At 38.7% G+C, this 15,898-nt stretch overlaps 1 protein-coding gene across 7 annotated transcripts in view; it reads left to right on the forward strand.

Moving 5' to 3' along the window:
* dyrk1aa (dual-specificity tyrosine-(Y)-phosphorylation regulated kinase 1A, a) overlaps positions 1–15,898 on the forward strand; it is a 57,466-nt gene that overhangs the window by 19,948 nt on the left and 21,620 nt on the right. For 4 of the 7 annotated variants that reach the window (XM_029690965.1, XM_029690959.1, XM_029690962.1 and 1 more), the window contains exon 2: positions 12,361–12,430. The exons of 2 other annotated variants lie outside the window; for them this stretch is intronic. In XM_029690965.1, the coding sequence (XP_029546825.1) occupies positions 12,421–12,430 (10 nt within the window). In that variant the 5' untranslated portion in view covers positions 12,361–12,420. Of the gene's footprint in view, positions 1–11,027; positions 11,046–12,360; positions 12,431–15,898 lie in introns of those variants that run through there. One more of the 7 variants, XM_029690961.1, reaches the window with a different exon arrangement.

Here is a 15,898-nt window from a genome sequence, read left to right on the forward strand (position 1 = left end):
AAAGAAATAGCCTAATAGTTTATGAACATTTTAAGCTAAACATTCTGATCTGTTGTGTCAGATACATTGCATAAAAAAGTTTTTTTGTTGCTTGTGGTTGTGTTAATTTGTGATCTATTGCATCCCACAACTGTCCCACACTATGTTTGGAATATTTATTTATTTTACAGAATAGGTCGACTTTTGTACTATGGGGATAGTAGATTGTTTGCTGTTCGTTAGGCCTACTCATCTTGTTGGCTGACGAAAAGTAAATGTGCACAGTTCTTCCAATATGCACCTCGGATTTGGATAAGGACACTCACAGTTGTGTCCCAGATGTGTCTGTCTTCAATTGTAGCATGTGAGTAAGATCCGATCGCGTGACAGAAATCCATGTGAGGGCACAACGCAGCAATCCGGACGCAAAAAGGCATATACATTTGAATTTGGAAGTTTACATACACTTATGTTGGAGTCATTAAAACTCGTTTTTCAACCACTCCAGAAATGTCTTGTCACAAAGCCCTGACCTCAAGCCTATAGAGAAAGCGTGTGCGAGCAAGGAAGCCTTCAAACCTTACTCAGTTACACCAGCTCTGTCAGGAGGAATGGGCCAAAATTCACCCAAGTTATTGTGGGAAGCTTGTGGAAGGCTACCTGAAACGTTTGACCCAAGTTGAACAATTTAACCTCTCTGGGCCAGTCCTAATCAACAGCCAGTGGAATCGCGTCGCGCGAAATGCAAAACCTCATAAATGCTATAACTTCAATTTCTCAAACATATGACTATTTTACACCGTTTTATAGCTACACCTCTCCTGAATCGAACCACGTTGTCCGATTTCAAAAAGGCTTTACAGCAAAAGCAAAACATTAGATTATGTCAGCAGAGTACCCAGCCAGAAATAATCACACAGACATTTTCAAAGCAACTAGATGCATCACAAATACCCACAACACAGCTAAATGCAGCACTAACCTTTGACAACCTTCATCAGATGACACTCCTAGGACATCATGTTACACAATACATGCATTTTGTGTTCGATAAAGTTCATATTTATATATAAAAACAGCATTTTACATCGGCGCGTGACGTTCAGAAAATCTTTTCCCTCAAATGCTTCCGGTGAATTAGCGCTACAATTTACAAAATTACTATTCGAAAACATTGTTAAAATGTAATATTGTCATTCAAAGACTTATATATTAACATGTCTTGAATGCCATCGCTTTGCCAGATTTAAAAATAACTTTACTGGGAAATCACACTTTGCAATAAACGACGTGGTATGCCCAGAAAAATAGTCTAGGCTATACATGTTGGAGCCATCTTGGAACAATCAACCATCAAAAATACTATTGTAAATAATCCCTTACCTTTGATTATCTTTATCAGAAGGCACTTCTAGGAATACCAGGTCCATAACAAATGTAGTTTTGTTCGAAAAAGTTAATAATTTATGTCCCAATAGTGTTAGCGCGCTCCGAAGGCTACTGAAAATGTACCGTGTGCGTTGGACTTGTCGTCAGGAATGAGCAAAAAAAAAATATTTAAGTTCGTTCAAACATGTCAAACGTTGTATAACATAAATCTTTTGGCCTTTTTCAACCAGAGCTTCAATAATATTCCATGGGGACGGTTGCATTGTCTTTCAAAACGTTTCGAAAAGGGAGGGTAGCCATGGGCGCAGACTTCACAATGGTAATGGCCCATCCCCTGTGACCAAGATCAACAAGCCTCTCTTTGGGTCAGTTTCTACCATAGAAGACTCAAACCACTTTGTAAAGACTGGGGACATCTAGTGGAAGCCATAGGAAGTGCTAAATGATTCATAACCCCCTGTGTGTTTCAATGGCAAATGTTTGAAGTGATATCCACACATCAGATTTCAGTTTCCTGTCAGGATTTGTCTCAGGGTTTTGACTGCCATATGAGTTCTGTTATACCCACAGACACCAATCAAACAGTTTTAGAAACTTTAGGGTGTTTTCTATCCAAATCAAACAATTATATGCATATTCTAGTTACTGGGCAGGAGTAGTTACCAGATTAAATCGGGTACGTTTTTATCCGGCCGTGCACATACTGCCCCCTATCCCCAACAGGTTTTAAAGGCAAGGCTACCAAATACTAATTGAGTGTATGTAAACTTCTGACCCACTGGGAATGTGATGAAAGAAATAAAAGCTGAAATAAATAATTCTCTACTATTATTCTGACATTTCACATTCTTTAAATAAAGTGGTCATCCTAACTGTCCTAAAACGGAATTTTTACTAGGATTAAATGTCAGGAATTGTGAAAAACTGAGTTTAAATGTATTTGGCTAAGGTTTATGTGAACTTCAGCTGTATTTCTTTAGGGTGCATTACGGCCACAAAGGGGTTGCCACCTTGAAATTTGAGGCATGCGGAAAAAACAACGCGGAGCTCATGCCTTTCAAGCGACTTTTTAAAAATCATCTTTAGAATCTCATGCAGCCTTACAATGTATTAAGAATCAAAACATATAGCCCAACGGTTGTAGAACTAAAGTTACTTTAATAACTAAATTAAGCATATAGGAGTACCCATTTCTTTATTAACCACTCAACACAGAATAGCCGTGTGTGCGCTCCCTCAAGTCGTTTGGAGACAATATTTATATTTTATTCAGCTTTGTTCAATTGTATTCTTCATACTATAAAATAATGCCATGGAATTATAAGCAAATCTTGTTTGCTGAATGAACTATTGTAGCCCTCAGCCATTTGGCATAGACAGATCAGAACCTAACATAAGGACAACTCAAAAGTATTCTATTATTTTCTTCTGAAATAGACTACATTTTCTCATATCATGCTTCTTTAGACCTGTCTAAAATAATGTATTTATTGTGAAGGTGTAGGCTATATTACATGGATTTATTATACTTTTTAAAATGGCTTGTAAGCTATGTGTGGAAGCCAGGAGATGCTAAATGTGTATGTTAATTAACGGTCAATTACCATGAGACTGACAGTTATTTGCTTGACAATCACCGGCTGACAAAATTTCGTGACCACCACAGCCCAAGTCCTGCCCAAAAGCTAGAGAGATTGTGCAGCGTGGCTGCCTTTGCACTTTATTCCAACAGAACAATAACCTTGTCTGAATTTGTCTACGATTTTATTTTTAATAATCGACTGTCAGAAGTTCAGTCGAACCTCCTGCACAGCACACTTTGCATCGGACTACATTGCATTTCAGGCTAGGTACACATGGATTTCCTAACAGCTCCATCAAACATAGCATTGATCTTGAAATCTACAGCAGCAGCATCAACCATTCATGAAGTAAGTTTCTAGATATTTATTTGACTTGCTATTCATGGGTTGCGTGCTTCGTCAATATTGTTTTGAACGTTATCTTGAGGACCGATACCCGATACTACTCAGTGGCATTCTCTGAGCTGCCATGTGCTGATGACGATTTAGTCTAAAGAGGATTATAGTGACTTGGAAAAACAATTACATTTCTAAAGGTGGCAAATCATTAGTATGAAAACCTTTTGGAGATGGAGTATAACTTTAGCTAGCTAAGATTGAGGGGCCTGGTTTTAACTAACGAAGATAGCTAGGTATTTTTAAATTACTTTTCTTCTAGCTATGGCAATTGCCATCTCTCTAAAGTAAATTTGTCAAAATGACAAAGTTGTTTCCTATTATTTACTTTTCTACTTCAGGAATGTCATCATATATCCAGACCACTATAGTGTCTTCTCAGATAATTTTAGCTAGATTGCTAGCTATTAAAGTCTGTGAGGTAATTACACTGCCTTCATGAAGTTTTCACACCCCTTGACTTTTTCCACATTTTGTTGTCTTACAAGGTGGGATTAAAATAGATTTCATTGTAATTTTTTAATCACAGATCTACACAAACTACTTTTAATGTCCATGTGGAACGAAAGTCAATACATGTTAGAAATCAACTTTGGCACCGATTACAGCTGTGAGTCTTTCTGGGTAAATCCCTAAGAGCTTGGCAGACCTGTATTGTACAATATTTGCACATTATTATTAAAAAAATTCTTCAAGCTCTGTCTAGTTGGATGTTAATCATTGCGTGACAGCCATTTTCAAGTCTTGCTGTAGATTTTCAAGCAGATTTAAGTCAAAACTGTAACTATGCCAGTCAGGAACATCTGGGTGGAGAAGTGCAACTGAAGCACGAAATTACTACATTTACATTCATGATTTGGAGCGAACCCTGACTGAAGCTTAGCAGAATTTCCAATAATAAGTATTTTAGATCTGCGTTTACAAAACACAGCAAGATATTTTTCTGCGTTATCTTTCCTTTTATGCGTGAAAAATGCGGAATCCTGCCATTACCCCTGCTTGCTGTTCGGTCCTCAATCAAAGCGGAGTAAATAGCTTATGCGCCCCGACTCCATGATTCCAACAGTTCACCCAAGTGTTTATATCTAAATTGCGAATCAAATCACAATTGCAACATTTGGTAAAAAATATGGCCTCCATTTCTTTTATCATACAGCCCTATGTGGAAATGATCTCAAATGCGTGCAGAAATGGTTGAAAATGCATAAAAAATATGTTTGGTTGAAGTTTAATTGAACAGTGTGAAGGGAAAGGGGGATACCTAGTCAGTTCTACACCTGAATGCATTCAACTGAAATTTGTCATCTGCATTTAAAAACAATCAGAATGGAGAAAGACCCATTTTGAAACCACTTACAATGTATGTGTTGGCACCCTAGGCTCACTCAATTCTCATAAAGCAAATTCAAACTTTGTTGCTTCTTGAAGTTCAGTTGTAGAAGTCATCTGTGTTTAGAAGTTTTCTTCCACTTTGACATTAGAATATTTTGTGTAGATCGTTGACCAAAAATGGCAATTAAATCCATTTGAATCTTACTTTGTAACAAAACAGAATGTGGAAAGTCGAGGGTTGTGAATACTTTATGGCTCTTGGTTAAAAGGCTTGAGCAAAATACCACATTACTTCTTACTAGTAATACATTTCTAGTTTTATCAACATTACAAAGCATGCTCATCCGTTTTTGGTGTAGTTATGGCAAACATTTTCTTCTCTCATTCAGGTTGTGTTTTAAACAAAGGCATTTTATTTTCATAGTACATGTAGCCCTTCAGTCAGTCCTGACAATGGTAGCCTATGGTATTTTGTCCACTTCAAATAGCCTAGTGATAACACTGATAACACAGATCAATGCAAAACACTCACCAGAAAACGTTTTTGAAACAGAATCATTTCTATCATGGTGAATATCAGACTTCTCTTTCACTGTTGCTGACTGTTAGCCAAAAACTACTGGAGAATAGCAGTTCCGGTATTTGCGTCATTCTGATTGATCAAGAGACCCAAGAGCAATTATTTTTTTTTTTTAGACTATCCGAATATCTGTAAACATGTCATATGATTTGAATAGTGAAATAGATTTCAAATGCCCACCTCTACTAGATATTACGGATGTGACAAATGGATAATTTAGCTTAACATTTAAACTGCCATTTTTAAAAATCCGTTTCATACAATTCCACGTCAATTTACAATGCAGAATAATGGTTCTATAACATATGAATGACCTTTTAGGTTAGGGCAATGAAGTTATATCCACTGCGACCGTTTACAGACATTAAATGCAGCTATAGTAACATGTCGATAGCAACAATTTACAACTTTTTAGACAATAATAATAATAATAAATACAAATTTGACGCGTCTGTACCTTTTCAGACACTAGAATTCTGCTCCGGCGTAGAATGTTCTGTATTGTTTCCCTAACGACAACAAACGTTCCTGATTGATGTGCTGCTGTTTGTTTTTTATGGTTGGGTAGCTAGATGTTTTCTTTCTAGTAAATGTCTTGGTAAATCACGGTATTTAACCATCTTTTTTAGGAAAGGGTGGTCTGCAGGCAAGCTGCGCGCAGCAGTTTCAGATTATTTGATTAACAGTTCTGGTCGCCTTCAGAAGCTAAGTTCCTTTACAGACAAGTAAAATGCCCGTTCATATCTCCAGAGAAGGTTTTGTGTCGGCATTTAAAAAGCTGTAGTGTAGCCAACCCTAACAGCCAACCCTAACATGACGTAGCCGAGGCGCTTTCAAGGGGCCACATTCCATTATGTCTGAAAAGGGTAATCGATACAGGCTACCGGTAGCCTACTGTAATTTCATATTATAAAACAAAAACACACCCCACCCACGAAGACGAAGAGTGCTCGCAAGACTGGCCCAAAGATACCTCTATATCCTGGCGATACCGGTGCCATGAATAGTTTGACAGTGGTCACCAACCTTTTCTGCGTCACAATCACTTTAGCAGTCAAAAAGCAAGCTGAGATCTACGTCTCAGATTTATATATATATATATATATATATATATATATATAAATATATATATATATATATATATATTAAAGAAAACCAATCAAACCTGTCACACAATTTCTGAGCAGCCTCATTTCCGGATTCGCGCTGAGAGTCACGTGGGTTGCATCAGCCAGGCTAACTTTTATGCATGATAAAAAATAATGGTTTGTGATACAAATGTGAAAAGCATGTCATACATCCTTCCTACCAGTCAGAATATGTGAGCGGTTGAGCAGTTGGAAATCACACTCATCCCACATGGAGTGGTCTTTGTGCACACTCCGTGTCTCAATGAACTTTCCCCACTCTGGCGATCACAGGAAAAAAACTGCTGCTCCGTTCAATTTAACCAACACCCCATCTACTTTTGTGACTATATACCATTTGTTTTTTTAAGTAGGCTATCCTAAGAAGCTTCAACATTTCAACCTGTTGTAGGTTATTAAACGAGGACCTACCTGATGATTTGCTGCTGCTGTTTAAAAAAACAAGTAGCCTTTTCTCTTTTCTATTGATGATCAGAAACTTCAGTTTTAACTAGCTCTGTTGCGCTCACGCTTTACAGCTAATAGATAACTGTAGCACTGTTACAAACTTGGACTCCTCTTTTGTTAACAATAGCCTATATTGAAATTTTAAAAAAGTATCCGGTGCTGCTGCATGGGCGCATTCGTTGCCTTGCTATCAATTAAACAGGCTGTGTGACCTATTTCTCTGCGCATTAGTGGTGGGATAGGCTAAATAAATACAACAGAATAGGCTTAATTAAAAGAACAGTGATGAAGGAAATGAAAAATGCTGGGCAGAGCATGACGAGCTAGTGGCAGAGCCGTACCAGAGTGAAAGTGAAACGCTCCACACTCCAGCCAAATTACGCATGCTCGGCTCCTCGCGCCACTACAGCTCCTCTCCGCTCACATCCTCTGCTCTCAATAACGTTTCAGTGAGAATTGCCAGAACAATCTGAGATACCAACAATATTTTCTTCCTTGTGTTCCTTGTTTGCTACATGGGGTTTGTAGGTGTTTTTGTTTATAATAGAAGAGTTTGATTTAACTGAACCAAGGTGTACCGGGTTGTGGCATTTCGTGTGACCGGGCAAGGGTGGGGCGACCTGCTGAAATCGAACAGTAATATGCTCTACTGGGTCATCATTGTCAACATGGCAGCAGCATGGATTGCTCAGAAACAAATGTATTTTCAATAAGATTTACAGCTCCTTCAGAAAGTATTAATACCCTCTGACTTATTCCAAATTTATTTTGTTACAGCCTGGATTCAAAATATATAAAATAAAAAATAAAAATCTATTTACACAAAATACCCCATAATGAAAGTGAAAACATGTTTTTAGAAATCTTTGCTAATTTATTGAAAATGAAATACAGAAATATGTCATTTACACCATTACATCTGTGAGTGACTTTCTGGGTAAGTCCCTAAGAGCTTTCCACACCGGGATTGTGCAACATTTGCCCATTATTCTTTTCAAAATTCTTCAAGCTCTGTCAAATTGGTTGTTGATCATTTTTAGACAACCATTTTCATATCTTGCCATAGATATTTAAGTCAAAACTGTAACTTGGCCACTCAGGAACATTTACTGTCTTCTTGGTAAGCAACTCCAGTGTAGATTTGGTCTTGTTTTTTAGGTTATTGTCTTGCTGAAAGAGGAATTCATCTCCCACTGTCTGTCTGTTGGAAAGCAGACAACCAGGTTTTCCGCTAGGATTTTGCCTGTGCTTACCTCTATTTTCAAAGTAAAAGAACATTGATCCTTTTTTAACATTATAACCAGTCTTCTCCTGAGATTAAAGTCTTACTTATTGCAACTGTTTTTTTCAAATTATGTATTTTATTACCACAGAAAAAGTAAGTAAATAGCACACATCTTGAAAAATAAATGATAGGTAAAAAAGAAAGAAAATAAGTGTTAAGTATAATGTATTTGTGATTTTACATGGCCTTATGTATTTAAAATGATTAGGTAGGGTCCTATAAAATCTGTTAGATTTTTTTGCCAAATTCCGTTTTCTCTGTTTTTGTTTTCAATTTTCCCATTCTTAGTCCATAACAATAAGTAGTTAATATCATCGCGAACGGCTACACAGTGGTAGACGCACAGTGGTAGACGCACAGTGGTAGACGCACAGTGGTAGACGCACAGTGGTAGACGCACAGTGGTAGACGCACTGTGGTAGACGCACTGTGGTAGACGCACTGTGGTAGACGCACTGTGGTAGACGCACTGTGGTAGACGCACTGTGGTAGACGCACTGTGGTAGACACACTGTGGTAGACACACTGTGGTAGACACACTGTGGTAGACACACTGTGGTAGACACACTGTGGTAGACGCGCGCTCTGCACACACACGGGCATTCTCGTTGCCTCTTCAGAAAGTTGAAGGAAATACGAATCACTGATTCATTCTGTTCATGTATTATGATAAACTTGGGGAAATTAATAAATGTTCAATACATTTTGTTGATTTCCTACTAAGGTCAATACATTTTTGAATATTGTTGAATTCTGTTTTAATGCTCATGAGGATGTGGCATGTTAGCGACGCTGCTATTTCGTAACTTTGCTATTTCTATTCCATCCCTTCGTTTAAGCCACTGAAACAGTTGTTTAAAAATGTTGACTGGCAAAAGAGATGTTATAGCATGCCTGTCAACTGGCAAAGGCAAAAGTTTGATATATCAAGCATGGCCAGGTTTGTGCACTTTGCTGTTTGAGGTATACCCAGAGCAATGACCGACGAATGCTTTATGTGGTATGCCCATTATTCCCGATAATGGAGGTGCATGTGGGGATTTTGAACATATTCCAGTTCTGTTCACAAAAGATGACATGTTTGGTAGCGAGACCGAGCCCAAAACAGACCGTCAGAGTAGAAAGATAATACGATTGAGAAACAACGTGAACCAACCTCCATGCACAGCTAATGCGATATATGAAAAGGATACTGATTTTCATCAGAATATTGTTTGCTGGCCAATTAGCATGAGATTTTTTATCTCATGAAAATGACATTGGTGGTTTAAAGACCAATGCCTAGGGCCCTATAAAATCTGGAATCACGGAATCCAGACATTAAAACGGAATTCAACAATATTCAAAAATGTATTGAATAGTAGGAAATCTACTAAATGTATTGAATTTATTAGAACATTAATTAATTTGCCCAAGATTACGAAAAGACATTTAGAAATGCATAAGCGATTTGTATTTTCCTACCAACTTTCTGAAGAGGCAACAGCCCAGGAATGCCCCTGTCTGTATGTGTGTGTTTGTCTAGTACTACGTGTAGCCGTTAGTGATGGTGCTAATGACAACAGTCTTCTGGTAGGTGGAAAGGCATTTCCCAAAAAACTCAAGTCTATGCCTACCTGGAAGAATGATATCATGATTATTTGCATCAATCCAGTGGTGATTTGTTTAACAAACTCGGGCTGCCAAGTGGCACAGCGGTCTAAGGCACTGCATCTCAGTGCTAGAGGCATCACTACAGACCTTGGTTCCATTCCAGGCTGTATCACAAACAGCCGTGATTGGAAGTCCGCCCCAGCGACTTCAGGGTTAGGGTTTGGCCGGGGTAGGCCATCATTGTAAATAAGAATTTGTTCTTAGAACTTCTTAGGGATGGCCCCCCTTTTTTACATTTTCGTCTAAAATGACATACCCAAATCTAACTGCCTGCAGCTCAGGCCCTGAAGCATGGATATGCATATTCTTGGTACCATTTGAAAAGGGAACACTTTGAAGTTTGTGAAAATGTGAATTGAATGTAGGAGAATATAACAGAATAGATCTGATAGTTTTTTTCTATTTTTTATTAATTTTACCTACCACCATCTTTGAAATGCAAAAGAAAGGTCCCACTTCCAGCCATCACTCTGGTTGTAATTCTGACGGTGTCCTCAAGATGGCAGCAGTGTATGTGCAACGTTTCACTTGAAGTATGAGTGAACTACATGACATTTAGTGTGATGTCACCCAGGTACATTTGGGCAAATCGTGAAGGAGACATTTGCATTCATATTACATTTTTCGGCAAGAATATCGTCATATCTGTATCCTTGGACTTTGATTTAGCTTTTCCAGTATTAGTAGCCATATTATAAGTTCAACATTTTCAAAACAACCAGTTTTCATAACTTCATAACTCTGAATATTCTGATCATTTTTGTCCAAAAGGAAAAAGCAGCTACATTTAGTGACAGATACAGGGTTTACTTTACGGGATACTCCCGTAAAGCCCAGCTCTTTGGCTATCTATCTAGCTAGCTTTGTTTGACTCCGATTGGTGCTTATTTGACAAAGTTAGAGTCGATCAAGTGAAGACCGCCCGCGTTATCAGTGTGCCATGAAGGCGTCACTCTCTGACTAAATTGGTGTCCTGTAGGATATACTACACCCCTAATGATATAGGGAAGTCTGGTTACGTTCTAGGATCTCTGAAGATACATACGAATGCCATTTGACTGGTTGAAACAACGTTTAGGGTTAGATTTTCACAGATTCCTTTCTTTGCAAATTCAACGAGTGGAAATACAAGATCGTTCGTGCATGCTATATGGACCTTTTTAGGATATGAACAAGGATTTTATCTAACAAAACGACACTTCATGTTATCTCTGGGACCCATTGGATGATAAATCAGAGCAAGATTTCAGAAGGTAAGTACACATTTCACCTTCAGAGGTGAATTTATCAAACCTTTTTTTTGTTAGGACCTCTCCTCAAACAATAGCATGGTATTTTTTCGCAGTAATAGCTACTGTAAATTGGACAGTGCAGTTATATTAACAAGAATTTAAGCTTTCAGCCGATATCAAACACTTATATGTAACGACATTTGTTATTTTTCTAAAATCTGCGATCGTGACACAAGGCGCTGCATGATTTACAACTGTCCTGTTGACGGGACGCTGATCCCTAAGTTAACTGACTTGCCTCGTTAAATAAATGTTAAATAAATAAAAATAAAATAAAAGGTGCTACAGAAATGTGCTAACCAAGCAAGTCTTTTGCTGGTGAGCAGACTGCACACTTGAATTTAAAGGGTATCTACACCCAAAAATTAACATGTATTAGCTTTTTCCCTGAACTCAAGTGGTCTACTGATGTGGTTTAAACATTGTGGACTTAGAACATCCACATTTGTTGATTTTTCCTTTTAAAAAAAGTGTGTTTTTCGGAACGAAAACATGAACAACAGGAAAAAATCTGAAACCTGGAAAAACAACTGAATTAGGCAGAACAATTATCAGGCCTGTATGATCAGGACAAATGTCATGCACAAAAAGCTTCTTTTTTTCCCTCAAATGTGTGCACAAATTTGTTTACATCCCTGTTAGTGAGCGTTTATCCTTTGCCGAGATAATTGTCCACCTGACAAGTGTTGCATATCAAGAAGTTTGAACAGCATGATCGTTACACAGGTGCACCTTGTGCAGGTGACAATACAAGGCCACTCTAAAATGTGCAATTCTGTCACACAACACAATGCCACAGATGTCAAGTTTTGAGGTATCGTACAATGGCATGCTGAGTGCAGCAATGTCTACCAGAGCTGATGCCAGAGAATTTAATGTTAATTTCTCTACCATAAGCCGCCTCCAACATTGTTTCAGAGAATTTGGCAGTACGTTCAACCGGCCTCACAACCGCAGACCATGTGCAATCACACCAGCCCAGGACTTCCACATCCGGCATCTTCACCTGCAGAATCGTCTGAGACAAGCCACCCAGACAGCAGCTGAAATTTAGGAGTGTTTCTGTCTGCAATAAAGCCCTTTTTGTGGGGAAAACTCATTCTGATTGGCTGGGCCTGGCTCCCAAGTGTGTGGGCTTTAATGTTTGGAAGGTGCAGCACCAGAAAATAATTTAGATATAGGTAATAATCAAGGTTACGACATAGCCTAACAGGAAATAGCCTCGCAAGCACAAATACACTAAGGCTAATATAGGTAATTGTTTGTCTTTCTCCAGTGAGCTGTGGTGTGCTGCTGGACTCTCCTGCCAGGATGATATGAGAGTTACCAGGAGACAATGCATACAGGTTAGCTGCTGATCGCTCGCTTTCTCTTCCTTTCTCTCACTTTTTTTGTTAAATGTAGGGAAATACTGTCCGTGACTTAAGGACATATGTTTCATGCCTTCTTTACATCACTGGTGTGCAGTACCTTAAAAATGTCATAGTAGCCTAATACTGATTTCATGAATAGGCTTACATGGCTCAGATAAATCCTTACCTAGGCTGCATATGGGGGTGGCGGTAGCCACGGGGTTAGAGAGGCAGGCCAGTAATTAGAGGGTTTCCGGTTTGAATCCCAGGACTGACGGGAACAATCTGGCGTAGTGAAAATCTTGCCATAGGTTTTCAAGCAAATTTAAGTCAACTGTAACTAGGCCACTCAGGAACATTCAATGTCGTCTTGGTAAGTAACTCCAACGTACAGTGCATTAGAAAGTATTCAGACCCCTTCCTTTTTCCACATTTTGTAACGTTACAGCCTTATTCTAAAATTGATTAAATAAATAAAAATTCCTCATCATATACACAATACCCTATAATGACAAAGCAAAAACAGAGTTAGTAACATTTTTGCAAATTTATAATAAAACATAAAACAAAAATACTGTATTTACGTAAGTATTTAGACACTTTGCTATGAGAGTTGAAATTGAGCTCCAGTACATCCTGTTTCCATTGATCATCCTTGAGATGTTTCTACAACTTGATTGGAGTCCACCTGTGGTAAATTCAATTGATTGGACATGATTTGGTCTTCCCTGTGGCTCAGTGGTAGAGCATGTTAGGGCATGGTGTTTGCAACGCCAGCATGGTGTGTGCACGGTTGTGGGTTCGATTCCCACGGGGGGCCAGTACATTTTTTTTTTTAAATGTATACATTCACCACTGTAAGTCGCTCTGGATAAGAGCGTCTGCTAAATGACTAAAATGTAAATGTAATTTGGAAAGGCTGTCTATATAAGGTCCCACAGTTGACAGTGCATGTCAGAGCAAAAACCAAGCCATGAAGTCTAGGGAATTGTCCGTAGAGCTCCGAGACAGGATTGTGTCAAGGCACAGATCTGGGGAAGTGTACCAAAAAATGTCTGCATCATTGAAGGTCCCCAAGAACACAGTGGCCTCCATCATTATTAAATGGAAGAAGTTTGGAACTACCAGAACCCGATGATCACACTGACAGAGCTCCAGAGTTCCTCTGTGGAGATGGGAGAATCATCCAGAAAGACAACCATCTCTGCAGCACTCCACCAATCCGGCCTTTATGGTAGAGTGGCCAGACGGAAGTCACTCCTCTAAAAGGCGAGTGACAGCTCGCTTGGATTTTTAGGAGTGGATTTTGCCAAAAGACACCTAAAGGACTCTCAGACCATGAGAAACAAGGAAACCTGGTACCATCCCTACGGTGAAACATGGTGGTATCAGCATCATGCTGTGGGTTTGTTTTTCAGCGGCAGGGACTGGGAGACTAGTTAGGATGGATCGAGGGAAAGATAAATGGAGGAAAGTACAGAGAGATCCTTGATGAAAACCTGCTCCTGACCGCTCTGGACCTCAGACTAGGGCGAAGGTTTACCTTCCAACAGGACAATGACCCGAAGCACACAGCCAAGACAAAGCAGGAGTGGCTTCGGGGCAAGTCTCTGAATGTCCTTGAGTGGCCCAGCCAGAGCCCTGACTTGAACCCGATCGAACATCTCTGGAGAGAACTGAAAATTGCTGTGCAGTGACGCTTCTCATCCAACCTAACAAAGCTTGAGCGGATCTGCAGAGAAGAATGTGAGAAACTCCCCAAATACAGGTGTTCCAAACTTGTAGCGTCATACCCAAGAAGACTCGAGGCTGTAATCGCTGCCAAAGGTGATAAAAAAAAAAAGTACTGAGTTAAGGGTCTGAATTAGAGGTCGATCGATTAATCGGAATGGCTGATTTAATTATGGCCGATTTTCAAATTTTTATAACAATCGGTAATCTGCATTTCTGGACACCGATTATGGCCGATTACATTGCACTCCACGAGGAGACTGCGTGGCAGGCTGACTAGCTTTTACGCGAGTGCAGCAAGCAGCCAAGGTAAGTTGCTAGCTAGCATTAAACTTATCGTATAAAAAAACAATCAATCTTAACATAATCACTAGTTAACTATCATGGTTGATGATATAACTAGTTTATCTAGCTTGTCCTGCGTTGCATATAATCGATGCGGTACCTGTTTATTTATCATCGAATCACAGCCTACTTCGCCAAACGGGTGATGATTTAACAAGCGCATTCGCGAAAAAAGCACTGTCGTTGCACCAATGTGTACCTAACCATAAACATCAATGCCTTTCTTAAAAGCAATACACATATATATATTTTTAAACCTGTATATTCAGTTAATATTGCGTGCTAAGATGAATTTCTTTTAACTAGGGAAATTGTGTCACTTCTCTTGCGTTCTGTGCAAGCAGAGTCAGAGTATATGCAGCAGTTTAGGCCGCCTGGCTCGTAGCGAACTGTGTGAAGACCATTTCTTCCTAACAAAGACTGTAATTAATTTGCCAAAATTGTGCATAATTATGACATAACGATGAAGGTTGTGCAATGTAACAGCAATATATAGACTTAGGGATGCCACCCGTTAGATAAAATACGGAACGGTTCCGTATTTCACTGAAAGAATAAATGTTTTGTTTTCAAAATGATCGTTTTTACGGATTTGACCATATTAATGACCTAAAGCTCGTATTTCTGTGTGTTATAATTAAGTCTATGATTTGATATTTGACAGAGCAGTCTGACTGAGCGGTGGTAGGCACCAGCAGGCTCGTAAGCATTCATTCAAACAGCACTTTCCTGCATTTGCCAGCAGCTCTTCGCTGTGCTTCAAGCATTGCGCTGTCTATCAACTCCCGAGATTAGGCTGGCAATACTATAGTGCCTATAAGAACATCCAATAGTCAAAGGTATATGAAATTCAAATGGTATAGAGAGAAATAGTCATATAATTCCTATAATAACTACAACCTAAAACTTTTTACCTGGGAATATTGAAAACCCATGTTAAAAGGAACCACCAGCTTTCATATGTTCTCATGTTCTAAGCAAGGAACTTAAACGTTAGCTTTTTTACATGGCAAATATTGCACTTTTACTTTCTTCAACACTTTGCTTTTGCATTATTTAAACCAAATTGAACATGTTTCATTATTTATTTGAGACTAAATAGATTTTATTGATGTATTAAGTTAAAATAAGTGTTCATTCAGTATTATTGTCATTATTACAAATATATATATATATGTATGTTGGAAAGGAGACTGAACCAGATTTTACCTGTGCTTCACTCTATTCAGTTTCTTTTTATAAAAAAAAAAAAAAAACTCCTTAGTCCTTGCCTATGATACGTGATGGAGCCACCACCATGCTTGAAAATATGAATTGTGGTACTCGGTGATGTTGTTAGGTTTGCCTCAAACATACCGCTTTGTTTTCAGGATAAAGTAAATTTAT

The sequence above is a fragment of the Salmo trutta genome, chromosome 15 (assembly GCF_901001165.1).
Source record: "Salmo trutta chromosome 15, fSalTru1.1, whole genome shotgun sequence".
Classification (NCBI taxonomy): Eukaryota; Metazoa; Chordata; class Actinopteri; order Salmoniformes; family Salmonidae; genus Salmo; species Salmo trutta.